General features: G+C 59.0%; 1 protein-coding gene across 3 annotated transcripts in view; it reads right to left on the bottom strand.

Annotated features, from left to right (window-relative positions):
- LOC135505279 (striatin-like) overlaps positions 1-14719 on the bottom strand; it is a 65018-nt gene that overhangs the window by 14318 nt on the left and 35981 nt on the right. For all 3 annotated transcript variants that reach the window (XR_010450241.1, XM_064924502.1, XM_064924501.1), the window contains exons 5-8: positions 14302-14475; positions 12911-13034; positions 8220-8385; positions 1525-1635 (exon numbers count right to left, since the gene is read on the bottom strand). Coding sequence is in view for 2 of the 3 variants with exons in the window: in XM_064924502.1 (XP_064780574.1) it covers positions 1525-1635; positions 8220-8385; positions 12911-13034; positions 14302-14475 (575 nt within the window). In the remaining variant the exon portion in view is untranslated. The remainder of the gene's footprint in view (positions 1-1524; positions 1636-8219; positions 8386-12910; positions 13035-14301; positions 14476-14719) is intronic.

Genomic DNA, 14719 nt, shown 5'->3' on the forward strand with positions numbered 1-14719 from the left:
GTACAGCCTGGCACGCTAAGGACTCAGAATGTACAGCCTGGCACGCTAAGGACTCAGAATGTACAGCCTGGCACGCTAAGGACTCAGAATGTACAGCCTGGCACGCTAAGGACTCAGAATGTACAGCCTGGCACGCTAAGGACTCAGAATGTACAGCCTGGCACGCTAAGGACTCAGAATGTACAGCCTGGCACGCTAAGGACTCAGAATGTACAGCCTGGCACGCTAAGGACTCAGAATGTACAGCCTGGCACGCTAAGGACTCAGAATGTACAGCCTGGCACGCTAAGGACTCAGAATGTACAGCCTGGCACGCTAAGGACTCAGAATGTACAGCCTGGCACGCTAAGGACTCAGAATGTCAGTATCTAAGTTGTGCAACTAATGTTACCATGAAGATTGAGTGGATTCCATGTGCTGCATCGGACACGACTTCAAGATGATGTTGAGTCAATATGATTGAGTTAGTATTTGATCCCTGGCAGACTAAAGCATGTAGTGGTTCTGGCAGATGCACATTACTTTAACACAAATAATTATCTCGATTAAGCAATACAAACAATGACAAGGAAATAAAGGAACGACTAAAACACATTCAGAGACAGACAGACAAGAGTTGAAGATGTCGGGTAGGATGAATAATAACAGACAAGCTAAAATAAGTGAGGAGAAAGATGAGAAGTTTATTCTTTATTTGAATCTTTGAGGAGATGACAGGGAGGAGAGGAGACGAGGAGGAGACGAGGAGGAGGAGACGAGGAGGAGGACGGGAGACGGGGAGGAGGACGGGAGACGGGGAGGAGGACGGGAGACGGGGAGGAGGACGGGAGACGGGGAGGAGGACGGGAGACGGGGAGGAGGACGGGAGACGGGGAGGAGGACGGGAGACGGGGAGGACGGGAGACGGGGAGGACGGGAGACGCGGAGGACGGGAGACGGGGAGGACGGGAGACGGGGAGGACGGGAGACGGGGAGGAGGACGGGAGACGGGGAGGAGGACGGGAGACGGGGAGGAGGACGGGAGACGGGGAGGAGGACGGGAGACGGGGAGGAGGACGGGAGACGGGGAGGAGGACGGGAGACGGGGAGGAGGACGGGAGACGGGGAGGACGGGAGACGGGGAGGAGGACGGGAGACGGGGAGGACGGGAGACGGGGAGGAGGACGGGAGACGGGGAGGAGGACGGGAGACGGGGAGGAGGACGGGAGACGGGGAGGACGGGAGACGGGGAGGACGGGGAGATGAAGAGGACGGGGAGGACGGGGAGATGAAGAGGACGGGGAGGAGAGGAGATGAGGAGGAGGAGAGGAGATGAGGAGGAGGAGAGGAGATGAGGAGGAGGAGAGGAGATGAGGAGGAGGAGGAGGAGAGGAGATGAGGAGGAGGAGAGGAGATGAGGAGGAGGAGAGGAGATGAGGAGGAGAGGAGATGAGGAGGAGGAGGAGATGAGGAGGAGGAGATGAGGAGGAGAGGAGATGAGGAGGACAGAGAGGAGAAGATCAGGGAAGAGGATATATAACTTACTCTTTCCCCCCTTCTTCCCCTTGCGCTCCTTCCTGTACTCCTCCTTGAGCTTGGTTATCAAACCCTGGTCCACGTCCCACGCCTCTGACATAGCAGACTGCTCCTCCTTCTCTAGAGGGACAAAACCAGACCTGTTCAGGATCGGACTAATAAATAAATAAATAAATAAAATATAAAATATATATAAAAGGCTAGTCTGGGAATGATCAGGCAAGAGGCAGGTATATATGTCCCCCCCTCTCACTCACCCTGTCCCCCCCCACTCACCCTGTCCCCCCCCCCCACTCACCCTGTCCCCCCCCACTCACCCTGTCCCCCCCCACTCACCCTGTCCCCCCTCTCACTCACCCTGTCCCCCCTCTCACTCACCCTGTCCCCCCTCTCACTCACCCTGTCCCCCCCCACTCACCCTGTCCCCCCCCCACTCACCCTGTCCCCCCCCACTCACCCTGTCCCCCCCCACCACACCCTGTCCCCCCCCCACTCACCCTGTCCCCCCCCCCCCTCACCCTGTCCCCCCTCTCACTCACCCTGTCCCCCTCTCACTCACCCTGTCCCCCCTCTCACTCACCCTGTCCCCCCCCCCCCCCACTCACCCTGTCCCCCCCCCACTCACCCTGTCCCCCCTCTCACTCACCCTGTCCCCCCCTCTCACTCACCCTGTCCCCCCCTCTCACTCACCCTGTCCCCCCTCTCACTCACCCTGTCCCCCCTCTCACTCACCCTGTCCCCCCTCTCACTCACCCTGCCCCCCCCACTCACCCTGTCCCCCCCTCTCACTCACCCTGTCCCCCCTCTCACTCACCCTGTCCCCCCTCTCACTCACCCTGTCCCCCCTCTCACTCACCCTGTCCCCCCTCTCACTCACCCTGTCCCCCCTCTCACTCACCCTGTCCCCCCTCTCACTCACCCTGTCCCCCCTCACTCACCCTGTCCCCCCTCTCACTCACCCTGCCCCCCCCCACTCACCCTGTCCCCCCTCTCACTCACCCTGTCCCCCCTCTCACTCACCCTGTCCCCCCTCTCACTCACCCTGTCCCCCCTCTCACTCACCCTGTCCCCCCTCTCACTCACCCTGTCCCCCCCTCTCACTCACCCTGTCCCCCCTCTCACTCACCCTGTCCCCCCTCTCACTCACCCTGTCCCCCCCCTCACTCACCCTGTCCCCCCCCCCCCTCACCCTGTCCCCCCCCCACTCACCCTGTCCCCCCCCCCCCACTCACCCTGTCCCCCCCACCACTCCTGTCCCCCCCCCCCACTCACCCTGTCCCCCCTCTCACTCACCCTGTCCCCCCCCCACTCACCCTGTCCCCCCCAACTCACCCTGTCCCCCCTCTCACTCACCCTGTCCCCCCTCTCTCACCCTGTCCCCCCCCACTCACCCTGTCCCCCCCCACTCACCCTGTCCCCCCCCACTCACCCTGTCCCCCCTCTCACTCACCCTGTCCCCCTCTCACTCACCCTGTCCCCCCTCTCACTCACCCTGTCCCCCCTCTCACTCACCCTGTCCCCCCCCACTCACCCTGTCCCCCTCTCACTCACCCTGTCCCCCCCCCCGTCCCCCTGTCCCCCCCACTCACCCCAGTCCGTCCCGTCCCCCTCTCACTCACCCTGTCCCCCCTCTCACTCACCCTGTCCCCCCCACTCACCCCAGTCCGTCCCGTCCCCCTCTCACTCACCCTGTCCCCCCCCACTCACCCCAGTCCGTCCCGTCCCCCCTCTCACTCACCCTGTCCCCCCCCCACTCACCCCAGTCCGTCCCGTCCCTCCCCCCGTCCCCCTGTCCCCCCCCCACTCACCCCAGTCCGTCCCGTCCCCCTCTCACTCACCCTGTCCCCCCTCTCACTCACCCTGTCCCCCCCCCTGTCCCCCCTCTCACTCACCCTCTCACTCACCCTGTCCCCCCTCTCACTCACCCTGTCCCCCCCCGTCCCCCTCTCACTCACCCTGTCCCCCCTCTCACTCACCCTGTCCCCCCTCTCACTCACCCTGTCCCCCCCTCTCACTCACCCATCCCCCCCCCTCTCACTCACCCTGTCCCCCCTCTCACTCACCCTGTCCCCCCTCTCACTCACCCTGTCCCCCCCTCTCACTCACCCTGTCCCCCCTCTCACTCACCCTGTCCCCCCTCTCACTCACCCTGTCCCCCCTCTCACTCACCCTGTCCCCCCTCTCACTCACCCTGTCCCCCCTCTCACTCACCCTGTCCCCCCCACTCACCCCAGTCCGTCCCGTCCCCCTCTCACTCACCCTGTCCCCCCCACTCACCCCAGTCCGTCCCGTCCCCCTCTCACTCACCCTGTCCCCCCCCACTCACCCCAGTCCGTCCCGTCCCCCTCTCACTCACCCTGTCCCCCCCACTCACCCCAGTCCGTCCCGTCCCCCTCTCACTCACCCTGTCCCCCCCACTCACCCCAGTCCGTCCCGTCCCCCTCTCACTCACCCTGTCCCCCCCCACTCACCCCAGTCCGTCCCGTCCCCCTCTCACTCACCCTGTCCCCCCCACTCACCCCAGTCCGTCCCGTCCCCCTCTCACTCACCCTGTCCCCCCCACTCACCCCAGTCCGTCCCGTCCCCCTCTCACTCACCCTGTCCCCCCCACTCACCCCAGTCCGTCCCGTCCCTCCTCTCACTCACCCTGTCCCCCCCCCACTCACCCTGTCCCCCCCCACTCACCCCAGTCCGTCCCGTCCCCCTCTCACTCACCCTGTCCCCCCACTCACCCCAGTCCGTCCCGTCCTTCCTCTCACTCACCCTGCCCCCCACACACCCCAGTCCGTCCCGTCCCTCTCACTCACCCTGTCCCCCCCCCTCACCCTGTCCCCCCCACTCACCCCAGTCCGTCCCGTCCCCCTCTCACTCACCCTGTCCCCCCCACTCACCCCAGTCCGTCCCGTCCCCCCTCTCACTCACCCTGTCCCCCCCACTCACCCCAGTCCGTCCCGTCCCCCTCTCACTCACCCTGTCCCCCCCCACTCACCCCAGTCCGTCCCGTCCCCCTCTCACTCACCCTGTCCCCCCCACTCACCCCAGTCCGTCCCGTCCCTCCTCTCACTCACCCTGTCCCCCCACTCACCCCAGTCCGTCCCGTCCCTCCTCTCACTCACCCTGTCCCCCCCCCCCCTCACCCTGTCCCCCCCCACTCACCCCAGTCCGTCCCGTCCCCCTCTCACTCACCCTGTCCCCCCCCACTCACCCCAGTCCGTCCCGTCCCTCCTCTCACTCACCCTGTCCCCCCCCACTCACCCCAGTCCGTCCCGTCCCTCCTCTCACTCACCCTGTCCCCCCCCACTCACCCTGTCCCCCCCCACTCACCCCAGTCCGTCCCGTCCCCCTCTCACTCACCCTGTCCCCCCCACTCACCCCAGTCCGTCCCGTCCCCCCTCTCACTCACCCTGTCCCCCCTCTCACTCACCCTGTCCCCCCCCACTCACCCTGCCCCGTCCCCGTCCCCCTGTCCCCCCCACTCACCCCAGTCCGTCCCGTCCCCCTCTCACTCACCCTGTCCCCCCTCTCACTCACCCTGTCCCCCCCCCACTCACCCCAGTCCGTCCCGTCCCCCTCTCACTCACCCTGTCCCCCCTCTCACTCACCCTGTCCCCCCCCCACTCACCCCAGTCCGTCCCGTCCCCCTCTCACTCACCCTGTCCCCCCCCACTCACCCCAGTCCGTCCCGTCCCCCTCTCACTCACCCTGTCCCCCCCACTCACCCCAGTCCGTCCCGTCCCCCTCTCACTCACCCTGTCCCCCCCACTCACCCCAGTCCGTCCCGTCCCCCTCTCACTCACCCTGTCCCCCCCACTCACCCCAGTCCGTCCCGTCCTTCCTCTCACTCACCCTGTCCCCCCCCACTCACCCCAGTCCGTCCCGTCCCTCTCACTCACCCTGTCCCCCCCCCACTCACCCTGTCCCCCCCCCACTCACCCCAGTCCGTCCCGTCCCCCTCTCACTCACCCTGTCCCCCCCCACTCACCCCAGTCCGTCCCGTCCCCCCTCTCTCACTCACCCTGTCCCCCCCACTCACCCCAGTCCGTCCCGTCCCCCTCTCACTCACCCTGTCCCCCCCCACTCACCCCAGTCCGTCCCGTCCCCCTCTCACTCACCCTGTCCCCCCCCACTCACCCCAGTCCGTCCCGTCCCTCCTCTCACTCACCCTGTCCCCCCACTCACCCCAGTCCGTCCCGTCCCTCCTCTCACTCACCCTGTCCCCCCCCACTCACCCTGTCCCCCCCACTCACCCCAGTCCGTCCCGTCCCCCTCTCACTCACCCTGTCCCCCCCACTCACCCCAGTCCGTCCCGTCCCTCCTCTCACTCACCCTGTCCCCCCACTCACCCCAGTCCGTCCCGTCCCTCCTCTCACTCACCCTGTCCCCCCCCACTCACCCTGTCCCCCCCCACTCACCCCAGTCCGTCCCGTCCCCCCTCTCACTCACCCTGTCCCCCCCCACTCACCCCAGTCCGTCCCGTCCCCCCTCTCACTCACCCTGTCCCCCCTCTCACTCACCCTGTCCCCCCCACTCACCCTGCCCCGTCCCCGTCCCCCTGTCCCCCCCCACTCACCCCAGTCCGTCCCGTCCCCCTCTCACTCACCCTGTCCCCCCTCTCACTCACCCTGTCCCCCCCCCACTCACCCCAGTCCGTCCCGTCCCCCTCTCACTCACCCTGTCCCCCCTCTCACTCACCCTGTCCCCCCCCACTCACCCCAGTCCGTCCCGTCCCCCTCTCACTCACCCTGTCCCCCCACTCACCCCAGTCCGTCCCGTCCCCCTCTCACTCACCCTGTCCCCCCCACTCACCCCAGTCCGTCCCGTCCCCCTCTCACTCACCCTGTCCCCCCCCCACTCACCCCAGTCCGTCCCGTCCCCCTCTCACTCACCCTGTCCCCCCCACTCACCCCAGTCCGTCCCGTCCCTCCTCTCACTCACCCTGTCCCCCCCCACTCACCCTGTCCCCCCCCACTCACCCCAGTCCGTCCCGTCCCCCTCTCACTCACCCTGTCCCCCCCCACTCACCCCAGTCCGTCCCGTCCCCCCTCTCACTCACCCTGTCCCCCCCTCTCACTCACCCTGTCCCCCCCCACTCACCCTGCCCCGTCCCCGTCCCCCTGTCCCCCCCCACTCACCCCAGTCCGTCCCGTCCCCCTCTCACTCACCCTGTCCCCCCTCTCACTCACCCTGTCCCCCCCCACTCACCCCAGTCCGTCCCGTCCCCCTCTCACTCACCCTGTCCCCCCCTCTCACTCACCCTGTCCCCCCCCACTCACCCCAGTCCGTCCCGTCCCCCTCTCACTCACCCTGTCCCCCCCACTCACCCCAGTCCGTCCCGTCCCCCTCTCACTCACCCTGTCCCCCCCACTCACCCCAGTCCGTCCCGTCCCCCTCTCACTCACCCTGTCCCCCCCCACTCACCCCAGTCCGTCCCGTCCCCCTCTCACTCACCCTGTCCCCCCCCCCACTCACCCCAGTCCGTCCCGTCCCCCTCTCACTCACCCTGTCCCCCCCACTCACCCCAGTCCGTCCCGTCCCCCTCTCACTCACCCTGTCCCCCCCCACTCACCCCAGTCCGTCCCGTCCCCCTCTCACTCACCCTGTCCCCCCCCACTCACCCCAGTCCGTCCCGTCCCCCTCTCACTCACCCTGTCCCCCCCCACTCACCCCAGTCCGTCCCGTCCCCCTCTCACTCACCCTGTCCCCCCCCACTCACCCCAGTCCGTCCCGTCCCCCTCTCACTCACCCTGTCCCCCCCCACTCACCCCAGTCCGTCCCGTCCCCCTCTCACTCACCCTGTCCCCCCCACTCACCCCAGTCCGTCCCGTCCCCCTCTCACTCACCCTGTCCCCCCCACTCACCCCAGTCCGTCCCGTCCCTCCTCTCACTCACCCTGTCCCCCCCCACTCACCCTGTCCCCCCCACTCACCCCAGTCCGTCCCGTCCCCCTCTCACTCACCCTGTCCCCCCCACTCACCCCAGTCCGTCCCGTCCTTCCTCTCACTCACCCTGCCCCCCCACACCCCCAGTCCGTCCCGTCCCTCTCACTCACCCTGTCCCCCCCCCACTCACCCTGTCCCCCCCCACTCACCCCAGTCCGTCCCGTCCCCCTCTCACTCACCCTGTCCCCCCCACTCACCCCAGTCCGTCCCGTCCCCCTCTCACTCACCCTGTCCCCCCCACTCACCCCAGTCCGTCCCGTCCCCCTCTCACTCACCCTGTCCCCCCCCACTCACCCCAGTCCGTCCCGTCCCCCTCTCACTCACCCTGTCCCCCCCACTCACCCCAGTCCGTCCCGTCCCTCCTCTCACTCACCCTGTCCCCCCCACTCACCCCAGTCCGTCCCGTCCCTCCTCTCACTCACCCTGTCCCCCCCCCACTCACCCTGTCCCCCCCCACTCACCCCAGTCCGTCCCGTCCCCCCCCCACTCACCCTGTCCCCCCCCACTCACCCCAGTCCGTCCCGTCCCCCTCTCACTCACCCTGTCCCCCCCCACTCACCCCAGTCCGTCCCGTCCCCCCTCTCACTCACCCTGTCCCCCCTCTCACTCACCCTGTCCCCCCCCACTCACCCTGCCCCGTCCCCGTCCCCTGTCCCCCCCCACTCACCCCAGTCCGTCCCGTCCCCCTCTCACTCACCCTGTCCCCCCCCACTCACCCCAGTCCGTCCCGTCCCCCTCTCACTCACCCTGTCCCCCCCCACTCACCCCAGTCCGTCCCGTCCCCAGCGCTGCGGGACTCAGGCGATGTGTCCATACTGTCAGGGCTGGACAGGAAGTCGAAGCCTTTCAGTGCGTCCTCTGCGTCTGGGTCCTCACTAGTGTCCATATTGAGGGCCGGTGATGATGACGATGGTGGCTTCTTCCTCACCATCTATGGGACAGAGCGGCGTTGTACTGTTGGTTACAGACCATTCTGATATTGTCAGCTCAGTTATTTTAATTGACTGATCTGGTATCATCAACTTCAGGAGGAAAAGGCTTTAGCTAAATGTGTGTATAGCGTGTGTGTGTAGCGTGTGTGTATAGCGTGTGTGTGTAGCGTGTGTGTGTAGCGTGTGTGTGTGTATAGCGTGTGTGTGTAGCGTGTGTGTGTAGCGTGTGTGTGTAGCGTGTGTGTGTAGCGTGTGTGTGTAGCGTGTGTGTGTAGCGTGTGTGTGTAGCGTGTGTGTGTAGCGTGTAGCGTGTGTGTGTGTATAGCGTGTGTATAGCGTGTGTATAGCGCGTGTGTGTGTATAGCGTGTGTGTGTGTATAGCGCGTGTGTGTGTATAGCGCGTGTGTGTGTATAGCGTGTGTGTGTGTAGCGTGTGTGTGTGTATAGCGCGTGTGTGTGTATAGCGCGTGTGTGTGTATAGCGCGTGTGTGTGTGTAGCGTGTGTGTGTATAGCGCGTGTGTGTGTGTAGCGTGTGTGTGTATAGCGTGTGTGTGTGTATAGCGCGTGTGTGTATAGCGTGTGTGTGTGTATAGCGTGTGTGTGTATAGCGCGTGTGTGTATAGCGCGTGTGTGTGTATAGCGCGTGTGTGTATAGCGTGTGTGTGTATAGCGTGTGTGTATAGCGTGTGTGTGTAGCGTGTGTGTGTAGCGTGTGTGTGTATAGCGTGTGTGTGTGTATAGCGCGTGTGTGTATAGCGTGTGTGTGTATAGCGTGTGTGTGTGTATAGCGTGTGTGTGTGTATAGCGTGTGTGTGTATAGCGTGTGTGTGTGTATAGCGCGTGTGTGTGTATAGCGCGTGTGTGTGTATAGCGCGCGTGTGTGTATAGCGCGTGTGTATGTATAGCGCGCGTGTGTGTATAGCGTGTGTGTGTATAGCGTGTGTGTGTATAGCGTGTGTGTGTATAGCGTGTGTGTGTATAGCGTGTGTGTGTAGCGTGTGTGTGTATAGCGTGTGTGTGTAGCGTGTGTGTGTATAGCGTGTGTGTGTAGCGTGTGTGTGTATAGCGTGTGTGTGTAGCGTGTGTGTGTAGCGTGTGTGTGTGTAGCGTGTGTGTGTAGCGTGTGTGTGTGTATAGCGTGTGTATAGCGTGTGTGTGTATAGCGTGTGTGTGTAGCGTGTGTGTGTGTATAGCGTGTGTATAGCGTGTGTGTGTGTGTAGCGTGTGTGTGTGTATAGCGTGTGTATAGCGTGTGTGTGTGTGTAGCGTGTGTGTGTAGCGTGTGTGTATAGCGTGTGTGTGTGTATAGCGTGTGTGTGTGTATAGCGTGTGTATAGCGTGTGTGTGTGTGTAGCGTGTGTGTGTAGCGTGTGTGTATAGCGTGTGTGTGTATAGCGTGTGTGTATAGCGTGTGTGTATAGCGTGTGTGTGTGTATAGCGTGTGTGTATAGCGTGTGTATAGCGTGTGTGTGTGTGTGTGTGTAGCGTGTGTGTATAGCGTGTGTGTATAGTGTGTGTATAGCGTGTGTGTGTGTATAGCGTGTGTATAGCGTGTGTGTGTGTGTAGCGTGTGTGTGTAGCGTGTGTGTGTGTATAGCGTGTGTATAGCGTGTGTGTGTGTGTAGCGTGTGTGTGTGTATAGCGTGTGTATAGCGTGTGTGTGTGTGTGTAGCGTGTGTGTGTAGCGTGTGTGTATAGCGTGTGTGTGTGTATAGCGTGTGTGTGTGTATAGCGTGTGTATAGCGTGTGTGTGTGTAGCGTGTGTGTGTAGCGTGTGTGTATAGCGTGTGTGTGTGTATAGCGTGTGTGTGTGTATAGCGTGTGTGTGTGTATAGCGTGTGTGTATAGCGTGTGTGTGTGTATAGCGTGTGTGTATAGCGTGTGTGTATAGCGTGTGTGTGTGTAGCGTGTGTGTATAGCGTGTGTGTATAGCGTGTGTGTGTGTATAGCATGTGTGTGTGTATAGCGTGTGTGTATAGCGTGTGTGTGTGTATAGCGTGTGTGTATAGCGTGTGTGTGTGTATAGCGTGTGTATAGCGTGTGTGTGTGTATAGCGTGTGTATAGCGTGTGTGTGTGTGTAGCGTGTGTGTGTAGCGTGTGTGTGTATAGCGTGTGTATAGCGTGTGTGTGTGTGTAGCGTGTGTGTGTAGCGTGTGTATAGCGTGTGTGTGTGTGTAGCGTGTGTGTGTAGCGTGTGTATAGCGTGTGTGTGTGTGTAGCGTGTGTGTGTGTATAGCGTGTGTATAGCGTGTGTGTGTGTGTAGCGTGTGTGTGTAGCGTGTGTGTATAGCGTGTGTGTGTGTATAGCGTGTGTGTGTGTATAGCGTGTGTGTATAGCGTGTGTGTATAGCGTGTGTGTATAGCGTGTGTGTATAGCGTGTGTGTATAGCGTGTGTGTGTGTATAGCGTGTGTGTAGCGTGTGTGTATAGCGTGTGTGTGTGTGTAGCGTGTGTGTATAGCGTGTGTGTATAGCGTGTGTGTATAGCGTGTGTGTATAGCGTGTGTGTGTGTATAGCGTGTGTATAGCGTGTGTGTGTTTATAGCGTGTGTGTGTGTATAGCGTGTGTGTGTGTATAGCGTGTGTGTGTGTATAGCGTGTGTATAGCGTGTATATAGCGTGTGTGTGTGTGTAGCGTGTGTGTATAGCGTGTGTGTGTGTGTAGCGTGTGTGTATAGCGTGTGTGTATAGCGTGTGTGTGTGTATAGCGTGTGTGTATAGCGTGTGTGTGTGTATAGCGTGTGTGTATAGCGTGTGTATAGCGTGTGTGTGTGTGTAGCGTGTGTGTATAGCGTGTGTGTGTGTATAGCGTGTGTGTATAGCGTGTGTATAGCGTGTGTGTGTGTGTAGCGTGTGTGTATAGCGTGTGTGTATAGCGTGTGTGTGTGTATAGCGTGTGTGTGTGTATAGCGTGTGTGTATAGCGTGTGTGTGTGTATAGCGTGTGTGTATAGCGTGTGTGTGTGTATAGCGTGTGTATAGCGTGTGTGTGTGTATAGCGTGTGTATAGCGTGTGTGTGTGTATAGCGTGTGTATAGCGTGTGTGTGTGTGTAGCGTGTGTGTGTAGCGTGTGTGTGTGTATAGCGTGTGTATAGCGTGTGTGTGTGTGTAGCGTGTGTGTGTGTATAGCGTGTGTATAGCGTGTGTGTGTGTGTAGCGTGTGTGTGTAGCGTGTGTGTATAGCGTGTGTGTGTGTGTAGCGTGTGTGTGTGTATAGCGTGTGTATAGCGTGTGTGTGTGTTTAGCGTGTGTGTGTAGCGTGTGTGTATAGCGTGTGTGTGTGTGTAGCGTGTGTGTGTGTATAGCGTGTGTATAGCGTGTGTGTGTGTGTGTAGCGTGTGTGTGTAGCGTGTGTGTATAGCGTGTGTGTGTGTATAGCGTGTGTGTGTGTATAGCGTGTGTGTATAGCGTGTGTGTATAGCGTGTGTGTATAGCGTGTGTGTGTGTATAGCGTGTGTGTAGCGTGTGTGTATAGCGTGTGTGTGTGTGTAGCGTGTGTGTATAGCGTGTGTGTATAGCGTGTGTGTATAGCGTGTGTGTGTGTATAGCGTGTGTATAGCGTGTGTGTGTTTATAGCGTGTGTGTGTGTATAGCGTGTGTGTGTGTATAGCGTGTGTGTGTGTATAGCGTGTGTATAGCGTGTATATAGCGTGTGTGTGTGTGTAGCGTGTGTGTAGCGTGTGTGTATAGCGTGTGTGTGTGTAGCGTGTGTGTATAGCGTGTGTGTATAGCGTGTGTGTGTGTATAGCGTGTGTGTATAGCGTGTGTGTATAGCGTGTGTGTATAGCGTGTGTGTATAGCGTGTGTGTATAGCGTGTGTGTGTGTATAGCGTGTGTGTATAGCGTGTGTGTGTGTATAGCGTGTGTATAGCGTGTGTATAGCGTGTGTATAGCGTGTGTATAGCGTGTGTATAGCGTGTGTATAGCGTGTGTATAGCGTGTGTGTGTGTATAGCGTGTGTGTGTGTGTATAGCGTGTGTGTGTGTGTATAGCGTGTGTATAGCGTGTGTATAGCGTGTGTATAGCGTGTGTATAGCGTGTGTATAGCGTGTGTATAGCGTGTGTATAGCGTGTGTATAGCGTGTGTGTGTGTATAGCGTGTGTGTGTGTATAGCGTGTGTGTGTGTGTGTGTATAGCGTGTGTATAGCGTGTATATAGCGTGTGTGTGTGTGTAGCGTGTGTGTGTGTATAGCGCGTGTGTGTGTATAGCGCGTGTGTGTGTGTATAGCGCGTGTGTGTGTGTATAGCGCGTGTGTGTGTATAGCGCGTGTGTGTGTATAGCGTGTGTATAGCGTGTATATAGCGTGTGTGTGTGTGTAGCGTGTGTGTGTGTATAGCGTGTGTGTGTGTATAGCGTGTGTGTGTGTATAGCGTGTGTATAGCGTGTATATAGCGTGTGTGTGTGTGTAGCGTGTGTGTGTGTATAGCGTGTGTGTGTGTATAGCGCGTGTGTGTGTATAGCGCGTGTGTGTGTATAGCGCGTGTGTGTGTATAGCGCGTGTGTGTAGTGCGTGAGCCTTACGGTCCCCGTAGGTCCTGTCTGTTCCATGACAGTCCGATCCAACCCTGCACCATCATCCTCGTCTTCATCACAGTAGAACCTGAAGGTGTCCGGCACAACACTGGACTCAGACACCTCAGTCTTCCTACACACACACACACACACACACACACACACACACACACACAGGGAGGGATTGGGCATCATGCCTGTTCCACTACACTGCAGTAGCATATTTGGGACAGTATTAGCAGCATTATGGAAGAATCTGTTCAGGCCATTTGTTAACTTCTTCGATATAGGGGGCGCTCTTTTAATTTTTGGTGTGAATGCGCCAGGAATGAGCCTACACTTTGTCTTTTCCCCAAGGTGTCTGCAGCATTGTGACGTATTTGTAGGCATATCATTGGAAGATTGACCATAAGAGACTACATTTACCAGGTGTCCGCTTAGTGTCCTCCGTCGAAATTATTGCAATCTCCAGCTGCGTCCACTTTTCCAGGTTCAGAGGAGAAAGGCAACTGCCACGAATGATTTATCATCGACTAGATATGTGAAAAACACCTTGAGGATTGATTCTAAACAACGTTTGCCATGTTTCTGTCGATATTATGGAGCTAATTTGTTTTTTCTTAGCCAAACGTGATGAACAAAACGGAGCAATTTCTCCTACACAAATAATCTTTTTGGAAAAACTGAACATTTGCTATCCAACTGAGTCTCCTCATTGAAAACATCCGAAGTTCTTCAAAGGTAAATGATTTTATTTGAATGCTTTTTTTGTTTTTGTGAAAATGTTGCCTGCTGAATGCTAGGCTTAATGCTATGCCAGCTATCAATACTCTTACACAAATGCTTGTTTAGCTATGGTTGAAAAGCATTTTTTGAAAATCTGAGATGACAGTGTTAACAAAAGGCTAAGCTTGTGAGCCAATATATTTATTTCATTTCATTTGCGATTTTCATGAATAGTCAACGTTGCGTTATGCTAATGAGCTTGAGGCTATAAATAGAATCCCGGATCCGGGACTGCTCGACGCAAGAAGTTAACTGACTCAGGAGATTTACAACATCTATTTCCTGTGTTCTGAATGTCAACCGCGAGCAGGCCGGAGCTAGCCAGCCAACCGCGAGCAGGCCGGAGCTAGCCTGCCAACCGCGAGCAGGCCGGAGCTAGCCTGCCAACCGCGAGCAGGCCGGAGCTAGCCTGCCAACCGCGAGCAGGCCGGAGCTAGCCTGCCAACCGCGAGCAGGCCGGAGCTAGCCTGCCAACCGCGAGCAGGCCGGAGCTAGCCTGATCCACCATCCTTTCACTAGGTCATAGAAACAGAATTACTAGAAAGGACATTCACATTAATGTTCTGAGGTGTTTAAATTCTATCCCTGTGTTGAGTGCAGTTCTGTACACCCACCCTCCTGTGTCGGTGCCTTTAGGTACGGTGTCTGTCCCGTTGACCAGAGGGCTCTCTGACCCGGTCCTGTCCCCGGGTCTACCCCCTCCGGCTCCAGCCATAGCCAGCAGGGTTTGCACCCTCTGAGCCTTCACATCCAGGATGGTGTCGGTGTAACCCACCTCCTGAAGATACCTGGACACATTACACATAAAAAGGGGGGGTTGGGGGCGCTGTCAGGAGAAATGCTGCAGAAAAAAATAAATGACAAGACAAGCCTATCGCTTCACACAACAAACTGCTGAGTCGACCATTTAAACATAAATAATCACAGGAGTGATGTCACATCAGGGCAATATGTAAACTGATCAAAAAGGGAGGAGCTCAGATACGACCTACGGTCTGTCATGGTGCAGTATGGGTAGTCATAATGATCAGT

This window comes from Oncorhynchus masou, chromosome 18, assembly GCF_036934945.1.
Source record: "Oncorhynchus masou masou isolate Uvic2021 chromosome 18, UVic_Omas_1.1, whole genome shotgun sequence".
Taxonomy (NCBI): Eukaryota; Metazoa; Chordata; class Actinopteri; order Salmoniformes; family Salmonidae; genus Oncorhynchus; species Oncorhynchus masou.